At 39.3% G+C, this 15,209-nt stretch overlaps 1 protein-coding gene across 7 annotated transcripts in view; it reads right to left on the bottom strand.

Moving 5' to 3' along the window:
- SLC44A5 (solute carrier family 44 member 5) overlaps window positions 1–15,209 on the bottom strand; it is a 374,691-nt gene that overhangs the window by 322,319 nt on the left and 37,163 nt on the right. For 5 of the 7 annotated variants that reach the window (XM_048220289.2, XM_057310554.1, XM_057310550.1 and 2 more), the window contains exon 2: window positions 2,950–3,094. Coding sequence is in view for 5 of the 7 variants with exons in the window: in XM_057310550.1 (XP_057166533.1) it covers window positions 2,950–3,010 (61 nt within the window). In the remaining 2 variants the exon portion in view is untranslated. Of the gene's footprint in view, window positions 1–746; window positions 1,055–2,949; window positions 3,095–15,209 lie in introns of those variants that run through there. The other 2 variants (XM_057310551.1, XM_057310553.1) reach the window with 1 other exon arrangement.

Genomic DNA, 15,209 nt, shown 5'->3' with positions numbered 1-15,209 from the left:
TGTCCTTTGTGTCATCGCTTCTCCTCCCCTGAACTTTCCAACTTTGGAACACCCGGTTCCAAAGGAGCAACAGGGGGGCCTGCCGGCCAGAGTCACTGTCCGCCTACCCAGGTCGGGAAGGGGGAAATAGCCTTGCAGGGACCCGACCGGTAGCAACTCCTCTTGACCGTTGGGCAAAAGGAGAGGCAGACAGCTACCACCTCCTCAGGATGGAGGTTGGGAAAATGAATGCAGAACTTGTCACCCTAGGGATGAAGGGGCGGTGGGAGGGGGGAGGTTGGGAGGAGGGAATAGGAGAGGCCAAGGAAAAAACTCACTCTCTCTGGCACACACACGCGCGCGCGCGCGCGCACACACACACACACACACACACACGCACACACATGCAGCCTGTTTCCTAAAAGGACGAGACGCTACGAGCCAGGAGTCTCTTTTCTCCCCCCTGCCCTCAGGGGGGAACGCGCAACAGATACCCAAGCTCTCGGAGTAGGAAAGGGGTGGGGTGAGAGAAAGAATCTCCAGGTTTCCCCAGGTTAGAAAAAGGGGACAAACTCCTGTCAGAGTCTCCCCGGAGGCAAAGGGAGGTTCAGCACTGCTGAGGTCCCTCCACCTCCCGGAGAAGGCAAACTCTTCCCCTGCAGGCAACCTTCCACCTGGCAGAGTGTAGACGTAAACAGGCAGGACCGAGGGGGCGGACCGCGGGTGGGAGGTGGGATGGGCCGAGGTGAGAACGGAGCGGAACTCACCCTTGATGCTGGGGGGCCCTCTCTTCTTGGCCATCTTCTGCCCCCGCCCCTCCCCCAGACCCCCCGCGCGTTTCCTCCGGCTGCCGCCCAGCTCGCGGAGCCCGCTCCGCGGTTTCCAGGCGAGCTCTCGCCTCGGCTCTCGGCTCAGCAAGCTCTTTGTTGCTGTGATGGCATCTGCGAGCGGCGGCGGCGGCCAGGCTGCGCGCTCGGCTCGGCTCGGCTCGGCTCTGCTGGCGCGGGCGCCGCCGCCCCTCCGCTCTCCGCCGCGCAGCGCTGCGAGCCTCGCGCTGGCGCTGCTGTGGCCGCTGTGGCTGCGGCGGCGACTGTTGATGCTGCTGTGCGGCTCCAGCTGCTGGAGGGGGCAGCGCAGGGTCCCCGGAGCGCCCGCCCAGAGTGACCTCCCCCTTGCCCACACCCCCCCTCCCCCACTCCCCCACCCCGGTGTCCCGTCTGAGCCGCCAGCTCCAATCCAACCAGTGACGGCGCAGTCATCTAGCAGCCGCTGCTGGGGAAGGCGGCGGTGGCGGCCGCGGGGGGCTGCTGGGGGAAGCTAGAAGCCCTCCGCTCTCTGGGGCCAGGAAGTGGAAAGCCAGGCAGTCCGACTCTGGTGAAGCCCTCATTCTGCCTGCCTGCTTTCCTCCAGGTCTCCGAAACCCCCGTCCCAGGCGGCAGGACGCGGTGGGGGGCGGGGGGGCCGGGGTGTGGGCGCGAAAGACACCGGTCTCCATAGGCCAACAAGAACTCTCGCCAACTGCAAGAGAACGAGCACGGGCCCTAGCGACCCGGCCCAGCCACCGACCTCCCCAAAAGCCTCCTCCTGGGCACCAATTCCGAATGAGCCCCGGGGCGCGCGAACGCCTCTGCCCCTCCAGAACCAAGAAGAGAAGAGGAAAACTGGAAGCCAGCGGAGAGGGGAAATTTAATTCCAGAGGCAGCCCACCCCCAGACACTTGGAAGAATGACCTAGTTCACGCCCTAAACCTCTTTATAACGAGGACTCAAGACAGTTCCCTTGGGGCTGTGGGAATAGAGGGAAGAAAGTTCAAGCTCTCAGATGTTGGAGGGACGGAGATGGATGGGTGGGGGTGGGGCGATTTTTTGGCCTCCGGTACAAATTTTGTCCCGGTGGCTGCATTCTTTCTCTCTGGGGGTTTGGAAAGTTTTCATTTTCCTGGAGGAGCTGTCCTGCTCTCTCGTGCTGATCAGAGAAGGAATCTTCCTAGTGTCCCAGGACTGCAAGGGCATACGAAAGTTTGAAAAACGTCTGAGAATGTAAAGGTAGTAACCAGGCTTTAAAAGAAGGGCAAAAGGGGTAGAGTGGTGAGGGGGTTACCAGTGTGGAAAAAGAATACAAAGTCTTTTTTTTTCCTTTGCAGGAGCTGTTTACCCTTAAACCTACTTAATAATTCACAGTGATCTTATTAACACTTCTCCTTCCCTTTCCCTCCCTACATTTCCAACCTAATCTGATTATCTAAATATCCAACGATTCCATTCAGTACCACTAGCCAGAAGTTGCCCCAGCATCAGTGGTGTGTGTAGCAGAAAGAACATTGGAGTCCAAACCCCTGGTTTTGAGTTCTGGCTCTGGAACTTCATGGCTCTGAAAACTTGCAGAAGTCCTTTATTCTTCTGTTTTGTGGTTTGTAAAATATCATCTCAAAGATTCCTTCCAGCTCTAATAAATGTCCTGAGATTTTTTGTATCGCAAAATCATAACACGTTTTTTGCACTCTTTTTGAATTTAACTTTACATCATGTATTATATTGAAGTAAGTAATCTGAAGAACATGTGAAATACCCAATCCCTCTCACAACAAAGGCATGCTCCGGATATAAAACACAAATTGCAAGCTTATTTTAATTAGCAAAATAGGCCCAGTCTCTGATTTAATTCAAAACTACTCTGTCAGGGTGCCTGGCTGTCTCACTCAGTAAAGCATGCCACCCTAGATGTCAAGGATGGTGTGTTTGAGTCCCACCTTGGGGATAGAGTTAACTTAAAAAAAAAAAAAAAAAAAACTACTTTGTCATCTCTTCAGACTCTTAAAGTGTGCAAATATTAGGCTTGTAAATATTCTTAGTCCACTTTATGTGTTCATATTTTATCACTAAGCACTTATTATTGCCTTCATTAGAATAATGTCTTATCATTTACTAATTATTTTTATATCCTGTATTTCATTTAATCCTGACCACACACCTGTGAGTTTAGATTGCAGGTCCCGTCTTCCATGTTTTGTAGGTAAGAAAATGAGATTCATGAAGGTTCACTGACTTGTACACAGCTTCCAGGACGTCGATGCAGCACTTCTAACTCAATACCAGGCTCTTCCCATGATACCGGCCTATGAAACAAAATATTTCTGCTTCAGACCAAGGAGAGGTTCCTTTTTTTCTATTTACTCCTTCCGTGGTGTCAATACTATTCTCTCAGCAGAGAGAACTCAAAAATTGAGTTGACAAATTATGTCTATTTTTTATATATATATGGATATAATTAACATGTTTTTACAATTGTAGCAACTCAAAGTGTTTTTCCATGCATGTTCTCAGTTGGAAATCACAACTATCACAGGAGAGCATCAAAAGAGGTTTATTCAGCCCCACTGAACAGATGAGGAAACAGACTCAGGGACTTTACAGTCACAACATCTTCCAGGACACGTGTTGCCTGACTAGCCCGCACTGCATATTTGTGTTGAACAGTTGCAAATAGAATGCCTTAAAACATGTGACACAAGCATGTATACTGTACTTGAGTGAAGGGTAGGGACTGTGCAACAGCCTCAGGTTACCTTGTAGGAATGGAAACCTAGAGATGTAAGGGTTTTAACTTTTCAATAGGAGTCAGGAATCCAGATTTCCAGTTAAAATATCTTTGTTGATGTTGGTTAACACATAAAACAAAGCAAAACATGGCAGGCCTAATGGGCCACATCTGCCAGTAATACTGCAGCCTACGGGCTGTGTCTCTGTGTCTGTTTTTACATCTCATCAATTGAGTTTTATCATCAGAGAGCAGAGATTGAACTGAATCCTTGGGTATAGTTCTGAATCTGATGGTATCTGCATGCCCTCCGAACTAGAGATGATCAAGATTTCGAGTTCAATCAATCATGATTTCTAAAGAGAGTTTTCCAGAGAATGGTGTTTCTTAAATTTCTGGCTGTTCTTGGAGCCACCAATGAGAATAAGTACAGTAAATCAAATAATTTTCAAGTTACATGTGATTCTGCCAGACACGAGGAAACCTACATATTTCATTTGATGATGATGATGATGACGTTGATGAAAAGGAGGACAAAATTGGCCTAATCTCTGTTTCCCTCATAGAAATGTTCTGAATGAATCCTTTCAAAAAATAGCCACAGCGCTAAAAGGTAACTTTAGTTAGGTGTAGTATAATCATTCTTCTTAGATCATTCTAGCCCTGTCAGGACTCCCTATAGAGTAAAAGACAATCGGAATAGAGGAATGGAATACATGTTCCTCATGTGAAAGTAGCAAGTGAGTTCAACAGGGAAAATGAACTTGTCATACATATTATACTAAAGACAAAAATGAAAATATAATTCATACTACACAAAGCATAATTGTCATTAATTGTATGTTATTGCAATTGCAGTAAAAAGGTTGAAAAATATAACCATCAGAAGAATGTTTCTTGCTGAAATATTCTATATTGAATGCCTAACTATAAATTAACTATTACAGTTTAGGGGAAATGAAAAGGGAAAACAAAAGCCCCAATGATTTTAATCACGTTAATACCAAATGATGTCAAAAGAATCCGAACTTGCTCCACTTTTGAACAAAACATCTTGTATTTTTTAAATCAACATGCAAAAAGAAAAAAGAATACTCACCTTAGCTGAGGTTTTAAGGGAACCTACAATTCTGTGACTAGAACTAAAAAAAGGTAAAAAACAAAACAAATGAATGAACAAAAAACCGGTGGGAAGAGAGTAGGAGAGTCAATAAGTAAATTAAAAAAAAAAAAATCCTGAGCAATTTCATGCTCAAAATCCACTATATGAAGGAGTGGGGATACTGAGTCTGTCTTCCTACCCTTTCCCGCATACCACAATGGATGCATAAAGCCTTAAACAACTCTTCTTCCCTTTATCTCTGGTAACCAGGCTTACATGGATTCATTATAATAAAATTTCACCTGAATTTAAATGGAGGGTCCCTGGAGTGAGGGCTTATATAATCTTTGTCTCTTTATTCTAATTCTCCCATTGATGACCCTGACCACAAGAAATGTATTTTGACTTACATATTTTTGAATTGCACAGAAAGACATGAAATTCAGAGACATCAGTTAGGGGGCTTAAATGTAAATTCTAGGTTTCTTAGGAAAACCTTCACAAAAAGATTCCTTAACACCACTAATTTCAGAGCAAACCTCTCCTACAGAGATAGCTGACTTACCCATGACACTATTATCACTACTAGCAATTGAAAATTTGCTGAATCTGTGTGGAAGAAAATTTTATTTAATTTTGCTAAGCTCATTTTACTGTCGCCTAACCTCTAGAACCATGCCCCTCTAAAATGAAGTTAACAGGGAGCATTTTTGCACCCACAATGAGACGTTTGCTTATTATAATTCAATCCCACAGAAACCCAAAAGAAACAAAACATTTGGGAGGGCCAAGAAACCCTAAAGTTAGGTCTTTGCTCAAATTACCCAGAAATTCCTCCGAGAGAAGTGCAACAGATCTGGCCTAAATACGGTGGAGTATGGACGCAAGGATAGTCAGATATTACGTAGAGATAGTCTGCTATGTATGATACACAGCTAAACCATCAAGATTTTATGGAATATACATAAACAATTAAAATAGTTTTGATACTCCAGTTGGCCTACTCAAGGACAGAATGTTCAACCTGACCTCTTCTAGTTTCTAATTAATCTATTTACCCCTAAAATATTCTAAAACTGCAGTAACTCCCTCCATGGTAATTCCTGTTTATTACATTGTTCTTTTTTTCAGCCTACCAGTTGCCTACCAGCTGATTTGCTCATGTGGTAGTAGTATGTGAGTGAGTAGTTCACATGTGAAATAAATGGCATATAAAAATAATTGTTTTTGCAATATTTTTGTCAATGGGCCAAATTGTGTTTCCCATCCTTTTCTCTTTTCTATTTATTCTATTCAATACTTATTTGACAAATATGTATTGAGTAATACCATGTGCTAGTCACTATTCTAGGTGATGGTTTATACAATGAAGAAGTAAAACAACATGGTCCATACATGCATGGTATTCACAATTTTATAGGAGAGACAAAATTAACTTGTAAATTACTTATGGAAACAGCATGTCCAAAGGCCCCCAGGAGAAAATTCAGGATTAGAGTAGTGGTTTTCAAATTCCAAAGTGATCAGGCATGTCATCAATTAAATTTTTTTTGCTCACACAACTCCAACTATATTTATTTGGTTATATTTACATTGTGTGTACTAGCATATTACCATTTTATGTGCATTATAAAATATACACAAAAAGTTGAAAGTTTTAAAGTATAAGGTTTTTAAAAATGGACTATCTTGAACACCTCCAGAAACTAAGACCAATGTGGCTGCAGTTTACTATGTGATGATTTTAAGCAGGGAAAATCTGGTCTAGTTTACATTTTAAAGTACCACTCTGATTACTGTATGAGTAATTGGAATAAGCCTAAAAATATAGTTTTAGGGTTGGGTGAGAGTTAAATTTGCACGCTAAGACTCAGGTGTGCTCTGGAGCCCATCTATGCATAGAAGCAATGCACTCCATAGCAATAAACACAACTAGCACCAAGATCTTGGTTTCTAAATACTACTGTCCACTAAAAAGAGAAAATGATCCTTTGAGAAATGACTCCAGGTCTGTAGCATCCAAAGTACTAGGTCAACCTGGAACATGTTGACATGCCAGAAAGCAAGGAAATGCTCAAAGACTAATGAGATCATACCAAGAGGACAAAGGAGCCAGCTTGAAGTGGTTGCCTACCGATCAAATATATGAAAATTTGAACCCCACAGATGTCTGGATCGCTCAGTTGGTTAAGCGTCTGCCTTGGCCTCAAGTCATGATCCCAGTATCCTGGGATCAAGTCCCACATCAGGCTCCTTGCTCAGCGGGGAGCCTCCTTCTCCCTCTGCCTGCTGCTCCCCCTGCTTGTGCTCTCTTTCTCTCTCTGACAAATAAATAAATAAAATATTAAAAAAAAAGAAAATTTGAACCTCAAAAAAAAAAATGATGATAACAGATTATAATACATAGAATAAAATGAAACAAAATTTATGAATCCAAAGTGAAATTCAAAAGAGAAAGAGAAAACTTGAGCTATTTCCTTTTTTTTAAAGAATTGAGCTAGTAAGTATGGAAGAAATGATAGAATTAGAAAATCATCATTTGGCAATGTCCAATATAATAGCTAAGGATCATCAACAGATGCTAAAGCTTTTGCGTAAACGGTTGTTAGAAACATGATATTCATATGGTCTCAAAATATTATTCCATATATTAGTTATTAATTGAAAAGGGGAAAATGTATCTGTATAATGGAAAGTTTGTGTGGTCACCACCTTAATCAACTAAATAATCAAATTTACCATCAGCAATAGTTGAACAATGTGTCATTTGCCTTGTAGTGAGACTCAGTAAGTATGCAATTGTCACCTACGTAGTTTTCTTATCAAAAATATTTAACCTAGAACTATGGGGCACCTGGCTGGGTCAGTCAGAAGTTGGAGCCCCACGATGGAGTTGGAGCCGCACATTGAGAGTAGAGATTAATGTAAATAAATAAATAGATAAATAAATAAATAAACTTTAAAAAATATACTTAACCTAAAACTAATCATGAGGAAACAACTTAAATAAATCCAAAGTGTGCAATTCTATGATACTGGGCTGGACTTTTTTTTTTAATGTTCAGTTAGCCACTGTATAGTACATCATTAGTTTTTGACGAAGTCTTCAATGATTCATTACTTATGTAAAACACCCAGTGCTCATCACAAAACATCCAGTCCTCAATACCCATCTCCCTGTTACCCCCTCCCCACACCCTCCTCCCCTCTGAAACCCTCTGTTTGTTTCCTGGGGTCCATAGTCTTCCATGGTTCATCTCCCTCTCTAGTTTCTCCCCCTTTAGGTTTCCCTCTCTTCCCCTACAGTCCTTCATATGTGGACTTTTATTTTTTTTTAAATCAATATCATGAAAATGTAGACAAAGAATTATTCTATAGACTAAAGATGTATAAATACCAAATGCAATGGATGAACTTCAGCTAGATCTTAGACCAGGGTGGGGAAGGTAAATCACTTATAAAAGACATTTTAGACAACTGGGAAAAGTTAAATATGGACTGTTTGTTAGATATTACAGAATTTATTGAACTTTCTTACATGTAGTGGTAGTATTATTGTTGTATGGAAAAATGTCCTTATTCTTAGGAGATGGATACTGAAGTATTGAGTTGAACATACAAAAATGACTAAACAAGCAATTTCACAAGGTTAAACATAATATTAAAACATGAATGCCATGATGTCTACAACTTGCTTTCAACGGTTAGGCAAAAAAAATTAATAGATGATATATAAGTAGGTAGCTAGCTATCTAAATAAGACAATCAAATAAGGCAAAATGTTAAAAATTGGTGAATGTTGGTGAAAAACAGGAATGTTCATTGTAAAAATCTTTCCGCTTTTTTATTGGTTTGAAAATTTTCAAAATACAAAGTTGAAAATGGAGGAAAAAAGTGAAAAACTCAGGCTTTCCCAATTAAAGGTTTATTTGGGAGGCACCTGGCTGGCTCGGTCAGTGGAGCATGTGACTCTTGATCTCAGGGTTGTGACTTTGAGCCCCATGTTGGGTGTAGAGATTACTTAAAAATCTTAAAAACAAAACAAAGCAAAACAAAAAAACATCTTATTTAGGATAAATTCAGTCTCTTATAGAGGACTAATGCTCAATTTTTCAAGGTTTTTTCCCCCCTCTCATCTTTTGAGATCTGGGCACAGAAGTTTATAATATTTTAGTGATAACACACTGGGTTGTTGTCTGATCTACATGTTGTCCTCTCCAGGTATGCATATGATGTCTGGCTGATGCATAGCTCACCTCACCTGGGCTCTGGGCATTGGGCTATATGTTCACTCTGACCCCTGCTAAAGAGACCAAGAGTCTGATCTCTTGGCATAGGCAATGCATGGTGATTGTTGTCAAGAAACTCAGCCATCTCCTCCTGCAGCCCAGGCTGTCTACACTGATTTTCACTGCTGGTGATGCTGCTGATCATCTGAGACTTCTCAATATCCTCCATCTGGACCTCAACTCGGAGTTGCCTACTCATAGTTACCACTGTGATATTATTTGAACAGAGACCTCTACTGAGATCTCCTCTGCTGTGACTTTCTGGCAAATATATTAATGCTTATTTCTAAATTACCCTTTATATCTCCTCAGAATTGCTCAAGAACCTTTAGATTTTTTCTGTAACGTGCACCAGCTATAAGAAAGCAGCTACTCTTCTGCCTAACATACCATGCCATTTTTTGTTTCTGTAGCTACCCATGTTAGCAAAGGGCTTCTCTCTGAGGCTTCTAACCTCTCCACCAGCGATGCTCCCCAGTTTCCCCCAAAACTATCAAACCACTGAGTTCCACTGTGAGTAAAGGACACTGTCTCATCTCTTGCTGGTTTGTCTCTCACACACACCCCTTAACTCTTCCTCTAGTACTTTCTACTTTTCATATGGTGGGACTTCCTTGGATAGTATCTTCCTTCCTTTCTCCATAATTGCTTATTATAAAACTCTATTTTCAAATAACTAAACTTTCCTCTTGGTTTGCAAAGGGACACTTTTGGAATTCAGATGCCTCTTTTACCTTTCAAAAAGTCTGGATTTCAAGACATTGCTTCACAAGGGACTTGAGAAAGTTGGCTTTGAGGTTCAAAACTAAGCAAAGAGTCCTTTTCTCTACATGGGTTATCCTTCCCAGAAGCAATGAACTTCACAGATTCACTGTGTAAGGAGCCACGGGGCAAATGGTTTACAAAGAATTAAATACGCATTGGTTTCCTAGATCAAAAACATTATCCTTATTAGGGTTACCAAAGGACATTAAATAGGGATTGCGGAACCTGGCTGGCTTATTAGTAGAGCATGCTACTCTTGATTTTAGGGTTCTGAGTTTGAACCCAGTGTAGACAAGAAAGAAAGAAAGAAAGAAAGAAAGAAAGAAAGAAAGAAAGAAAGAAAGAAAGAAAGAACAAAATACATTGATTTGACAAATGTGGGTTCTAATTACAACTTGTCTACTGATATGATTCGTGACTTTGGATGACTAACATGATAAAAAAAAAAAAAAGCAGTAACAATTACTGATCTTCTGTTATCATGGCCAGTGATGCTGGGTCTTTCACTTATTTTCAGTACTCCTGTCCCAGTCCCCCAGTAACTACTCTAAGTCTTCACCATTACCCTCTAGTCTCTGGCCCCAAACTTTTTATGTGAGAAAGCATGAACTCTTAGAGTTTAAACTGCTGATGTGCTTTCTGACATATACTGTCACTTTCCTAACTGATACAGGTGGGAAGGGGAAAAAAGAGAGGAGAGAGGGGGTGGCAAACCATAAGAAACTCTTAAGGATAGAAAACAAACCTTTTCTCTGTTATTAGCAACCCCACTATTGATTTGTTTCCTTTTCTTTTCTAGTGGAAGCTTAATTGGTCTCTCTGCCTCCATTGTTTCACTTCTCCGATCCATGTTCACATTCACAGATGCCCTTGGTCATCTTCTTATTACAGACAGCAAAGCACATTACTCTTCTCGTCAGAAAGTTCATACAACAGAGGCACAAGCTCCTTATGTCATGCAAAGTTTTCCACTGTTTGGCCTCTGCTTACCTTACCAGCTTCCCTTCTTCTAACTTTTGCCCTTAACACGCTATGTTCTAGTCAAACTAGACTCATCACAATTCCTTAAATATGTCAGGTATGTTGATATTTTCATTTTTGTTCACATTGCTCCTTCTACAGATTTTTTTTTCACTTTCCATCTCCACCTGTTAAAGTCTGATTCAAAGTCTTAAAGGCCTGGAATACATGATATTCACTGCAGTCTTCTGCTAAGAAGTAGTTACTCCTTTTGTACATTACATAGCATGTTGTTTGTGTCTTTATCATTAATATTTATTTTATTTACCTTATATCTTAGTAAATTCTGTGGATGTCTATCTCCTTATTGACCAGATGGTTGACATTTTTGTCTTAGCCATTATAATGGGACCTTAGCTCCTAATTTACAGATAAGTAGCTCTTTGGCTAGAGCACTTATGGATGGTACTGAAAGATAGGGTAGTTTGGGATTAGGTCAGGGAGCCCCTGAATGTCAAGTTATGAAGAAGAAAGGACATTAGTATACAATAGGCATTTAATGAATTCCTTTTAATTAAGAGTGGTTAATAATGCAAATATCTTCCTTTTCATTCCAGAGATTCTAACAAGTTTGCCCATCTACATAGGGAAGGGCATTTTTTTTTCTTCTTTAGAATGTCATTCATTCATTCTGTTTTTCTTGAGGTCTGCTATGCTGAATCAGAATGGTGAGAGTGGGCATTCTTGTCTTATTCCTGATCTTAGAGGAAAAGCTTTCATCTTTCATCACTGGGTATGATGTGAGCTGTGGGCTTGTCATACATGGCATTTATTATGTTAAGGGATATTTCTTCTATGCCAAATTTGTTGAGAGTTTTTATCATGCAATTATGTTGTATTCTGTCAAATTTTTTTCAGCATCTATTGAGAAGATTTTTATCTTCCATTCTATTAATGTGGTATATTACATTTATTGATTTGCATGTGTTGAACCATCCTTGCATCCCAGGGATAAATCTCACTTGATCGTGGTGTATGATCTTTTTAATGTGTTGTTGAATTTGGGTTGATCATATTTCATTGAGAATCTCATAGAGATATTGGCCTATAGTTTTCTTTTCTTATAGTATCTTTATATGGTTTCGGTATCAAGGGTAATTCTTGCCTCCCAAAAAGAGTTTGGGAGTGTTTTCTCCTCTTCATCTTTTGGAAGAGCTTGAGGTTGGCATCAGTTCTTTAAATATTTGGTAGAATTCACCAGTAAAGCCTTCTGCTCCTGGGCTTTTCTGCATTGGGAGGTTTTTGATTACTGATTCAATCTTCTTACTTGCTATTTGTTCAGATTTTCTATTTCTTCATGATTCAGTCTTAGTAGATTGTATGTTTCTAGTAATGTATCCATTTCTTCTAGATTATCCAATTTGTTGGCATATAATTATTTGTAGTAGTCTTTTCTGATGCTATGTAGTTCTGTAGTATCAGTTACAGTATCTCCTCTTTCATTTCTGAGTTTGAGTCTTCTCTTCTTATTCAGCTAAGCAATTTTGTATATCTTTTAACACTGTATTTTTAAGTAATCTCTACACCCAACATGGGGCTCGAACTCACAACCCCAAAATCAAAAGTCACCTGTTCTACTGACTGAGTCATCCATGTGCCTTTTTATTTTCAAAAAACTAGCTCTTAGTTTCATTGATCTTTCGTTTTGTTGTTGTTGTTGTTGTTGTTTTGGTCTCTATTTAATTTACTTCCACTCTGATCTCTGTTATTTTCTTCCTTCTGCTAAGTTTAAGCTTAGTTTGTCCTTCCTTTTCTAGTTCCTGGAGGTATAAAGTTATATTGTTTATTGGAGATCTTTCTATTTTGTTAACATATGCAGTTATAACTACGAACTTTCCTTTCAAAACTGCCCTTGCATTGTCTATAGGTTTAGGTGTGTTGTGTTTCCATTTTCATTTGTTTCAAGTTTTTTTTTTTTTTTAATATCTTCTGGGACCCATTGGTTGTTCAAGAGTGTGTTGTTTAGTCTTCACATGCTTGTAGATTTTCCAACTCTCCCTTGTTCATTTCTACTTTCATACTATTGTGGTTGAAAAAGATACTTGGTATGATTTCAATCTTCTTAAATTTGCAAAGACTTGTTTCATAGCTTATCATATGGTTTATCCTGGAGAATGTTCTCTGTGTACTTGAGAAAACTGTATTCTGCTGCTGTTGGATGAAATGTTCTCTATATGTCTGTTAGGTCCATTTGGTCTAATATATGGTTGAAATCAATGTTCACTTGCTGATTTTGTCTGGATGATCTATCCATTGATGAAAGTAGGATACTGAACTCCCTCCTTATTATTGTATTGTTGTCCATTTCTCCCTTCAGATCTGTTAGTATTAGCTTAATATATCCCGGTGCTCCAATGTCAGATTGTATATATTTACCATTGTTATATCTTTTTGATGAACTGACCCCTTAACATTGTATAATGATCTTCTTTCTCTCTTGTTATTATTTTTGGCCTAAAGTCTATTTTGTCTGATATAAATATAGCTACTCCCACTTTCTTTTGATTCCACTTGCCTGAAATATCTTTTTCCGTCCCTTTATTTTGAGCCTCTGTCCTCAAATCTGAAGTGACTCTCTTATAGGTTGTATTCAGCTGGTCTTGTTCTTTTTATCTGTCCAGCCAGTCTCTGCCTTTTAATTGGTGAATTCAATCCATTTACACTTATTTATTTATGATTATTAATTATTGATACTCAAGGACTTACTAATACCATCTAATTAATTGCTTTCTAGTTGTTTTATATTTTAATTATTTCTCTTCCCTCTCTTTCTTCATATCATTGAGAATTATAATTTTCTGTGGTGGAAAACTCCCCTCTCTTTACCTTTTGTTAATCTACTATAGGTTTTTGCATTGTGGTTACCATGAAGCTTACATCATAAAACATCTTATAGATAAATGAGTTCATTTTAAGCCAACAGCAACTTAACTTTGATTGTATATGAAGGCTCCAGCCCTTAACTCCCCTCTTTTATGTTTTTGATGTCACAATTTACATCTTTTTATATCATACATTTGTTAAATTGTGGTGGCTATAGTTATTTTAATAATCATTTGTTTAACATTTATACTAGGGTTAAATGGTTAACACATTCTCATACAGAATTAGGGTTTCTAAGTCTGACTGCATATTTACCTTTTCAGTGTGTTGTATATTTTCATATGTTTTCATGTTACTCATCAGCATCTTTTCATTTCTGCTTAAAGAACTCCTTACAGCATTTCTTGCAAAGCAGGTCTAGTGGTAATGAACTCTCTCAGTGTTTTGTTTGTTTGTTGTTTTTTCCTGAAGAAGTTTTTATTTCTCCTTCATATCTGAAGAATAACTTTGCCAAATAGAGTATTCTTGGCTGCAAATTTTTTTCTTTTAAACCTTTTGAACATATTCCATCCTCTTCTGGCCTATAGGGTTTCTGCTGAAAAATCCACTGATACCCTAATGGGAATTCTTTGTAAGTTACAATCTTTTTTTTCTCTTGTTGCTTTTAGATCCTCTCTTTGTCTTTGATTTTGACAGTTTCAACATACTGTGTCTTGGAGAAAGTCATTTTACATTAAGGTAATGGAGTGATCTATTAACTTAGTGAACGGATATGTCCAAATCTCTCCCCTGGTTTGGACAATTCTCAGCTATTATTTCTTTAAATAGACTCTCTGCCCATTCCCCTCTTTTCGCCTTCTGGAACTCCAGTTACTCTACTATGTGTACATTTAAAGGTGTCCAATAGATCATGTAGGCTATCTTCACTCTTTCCTTTTTTTTTTTTCTTTGTTCTGTTCTGACTGGATTATTTCAAAGTTCTTATCCTTTAGATCACTGTTTCTATCATCTGTTTGATCTATTCTGCTGTAGATGCTCTCTATTGCATTTCTCATTTCATTCACTGAATTTTTCAGTTCCAGAATTTCTATTTGGTTCTTTTTTATGATTTCTATCTCTTTGCTAGATTTTTCATTTTGTTCATGAATTATTTTCCTGATTTCATTTAATTGACTTTCTTCATTTTCTTGTATCTCATTGAGTTTCCTCAAAACAACTATTTTGAAGTCTTTATCAGCCAAATTGCAACATTTCATGCCTTTGAATCTAGAAATTGTAGGATTATTGTTATCTTTTGGTGATGACTTGTTTCCTTGATTCCTCATGCTCCTCGGAGTTTTGCATTGCTATTTCAGCATTTGAACAGCAGACACCTCCTCAAATCTTTACTTATTATTTTCTGATGGCAGATTTTTTTTGTTGGTTCACCTTATATCTGGTAATTTCTCCAGCCTTGTATGGATACACCTGTTCCACACTTCTTGCTCCATCTTGTGGCATAATTATTAAGATTATATGTTTTACCTGGTTCTTACAACTCACCGGGCTAACTACTGGAAACTTCTCTTTTGTTTTCCAGAAGGTGAAGCTATAGATCAAATTTGTGGTTTTTCCCTGGCACATGGACACTGGCTTATTTTCTGAAAACAACTCTGTTTATGGGAGCTTGGTCCCATGCTGCACTCAGGAGCAGG

The sequence above is a fragment of the Ursus arctos genome, unplaced genomic scaffold (assembly GCF_023065955.2).
Source record: "Ursus arctos isolate Adak ecotype North America unplaced genomic scaffold, UrsArc2.0 scaffold_12, whole genome shotgun sequence".
Lineage (NCBI taxonomy): Eukaryota > Metazoa > Chordata > Mammalia > Carnivora > Ursidae > Ursus > Ursus arctos.
Note: the sequence above shows the minus strand (reverse complement) of the source record. Positions and strands in the feature narration are given on the sequence as shown.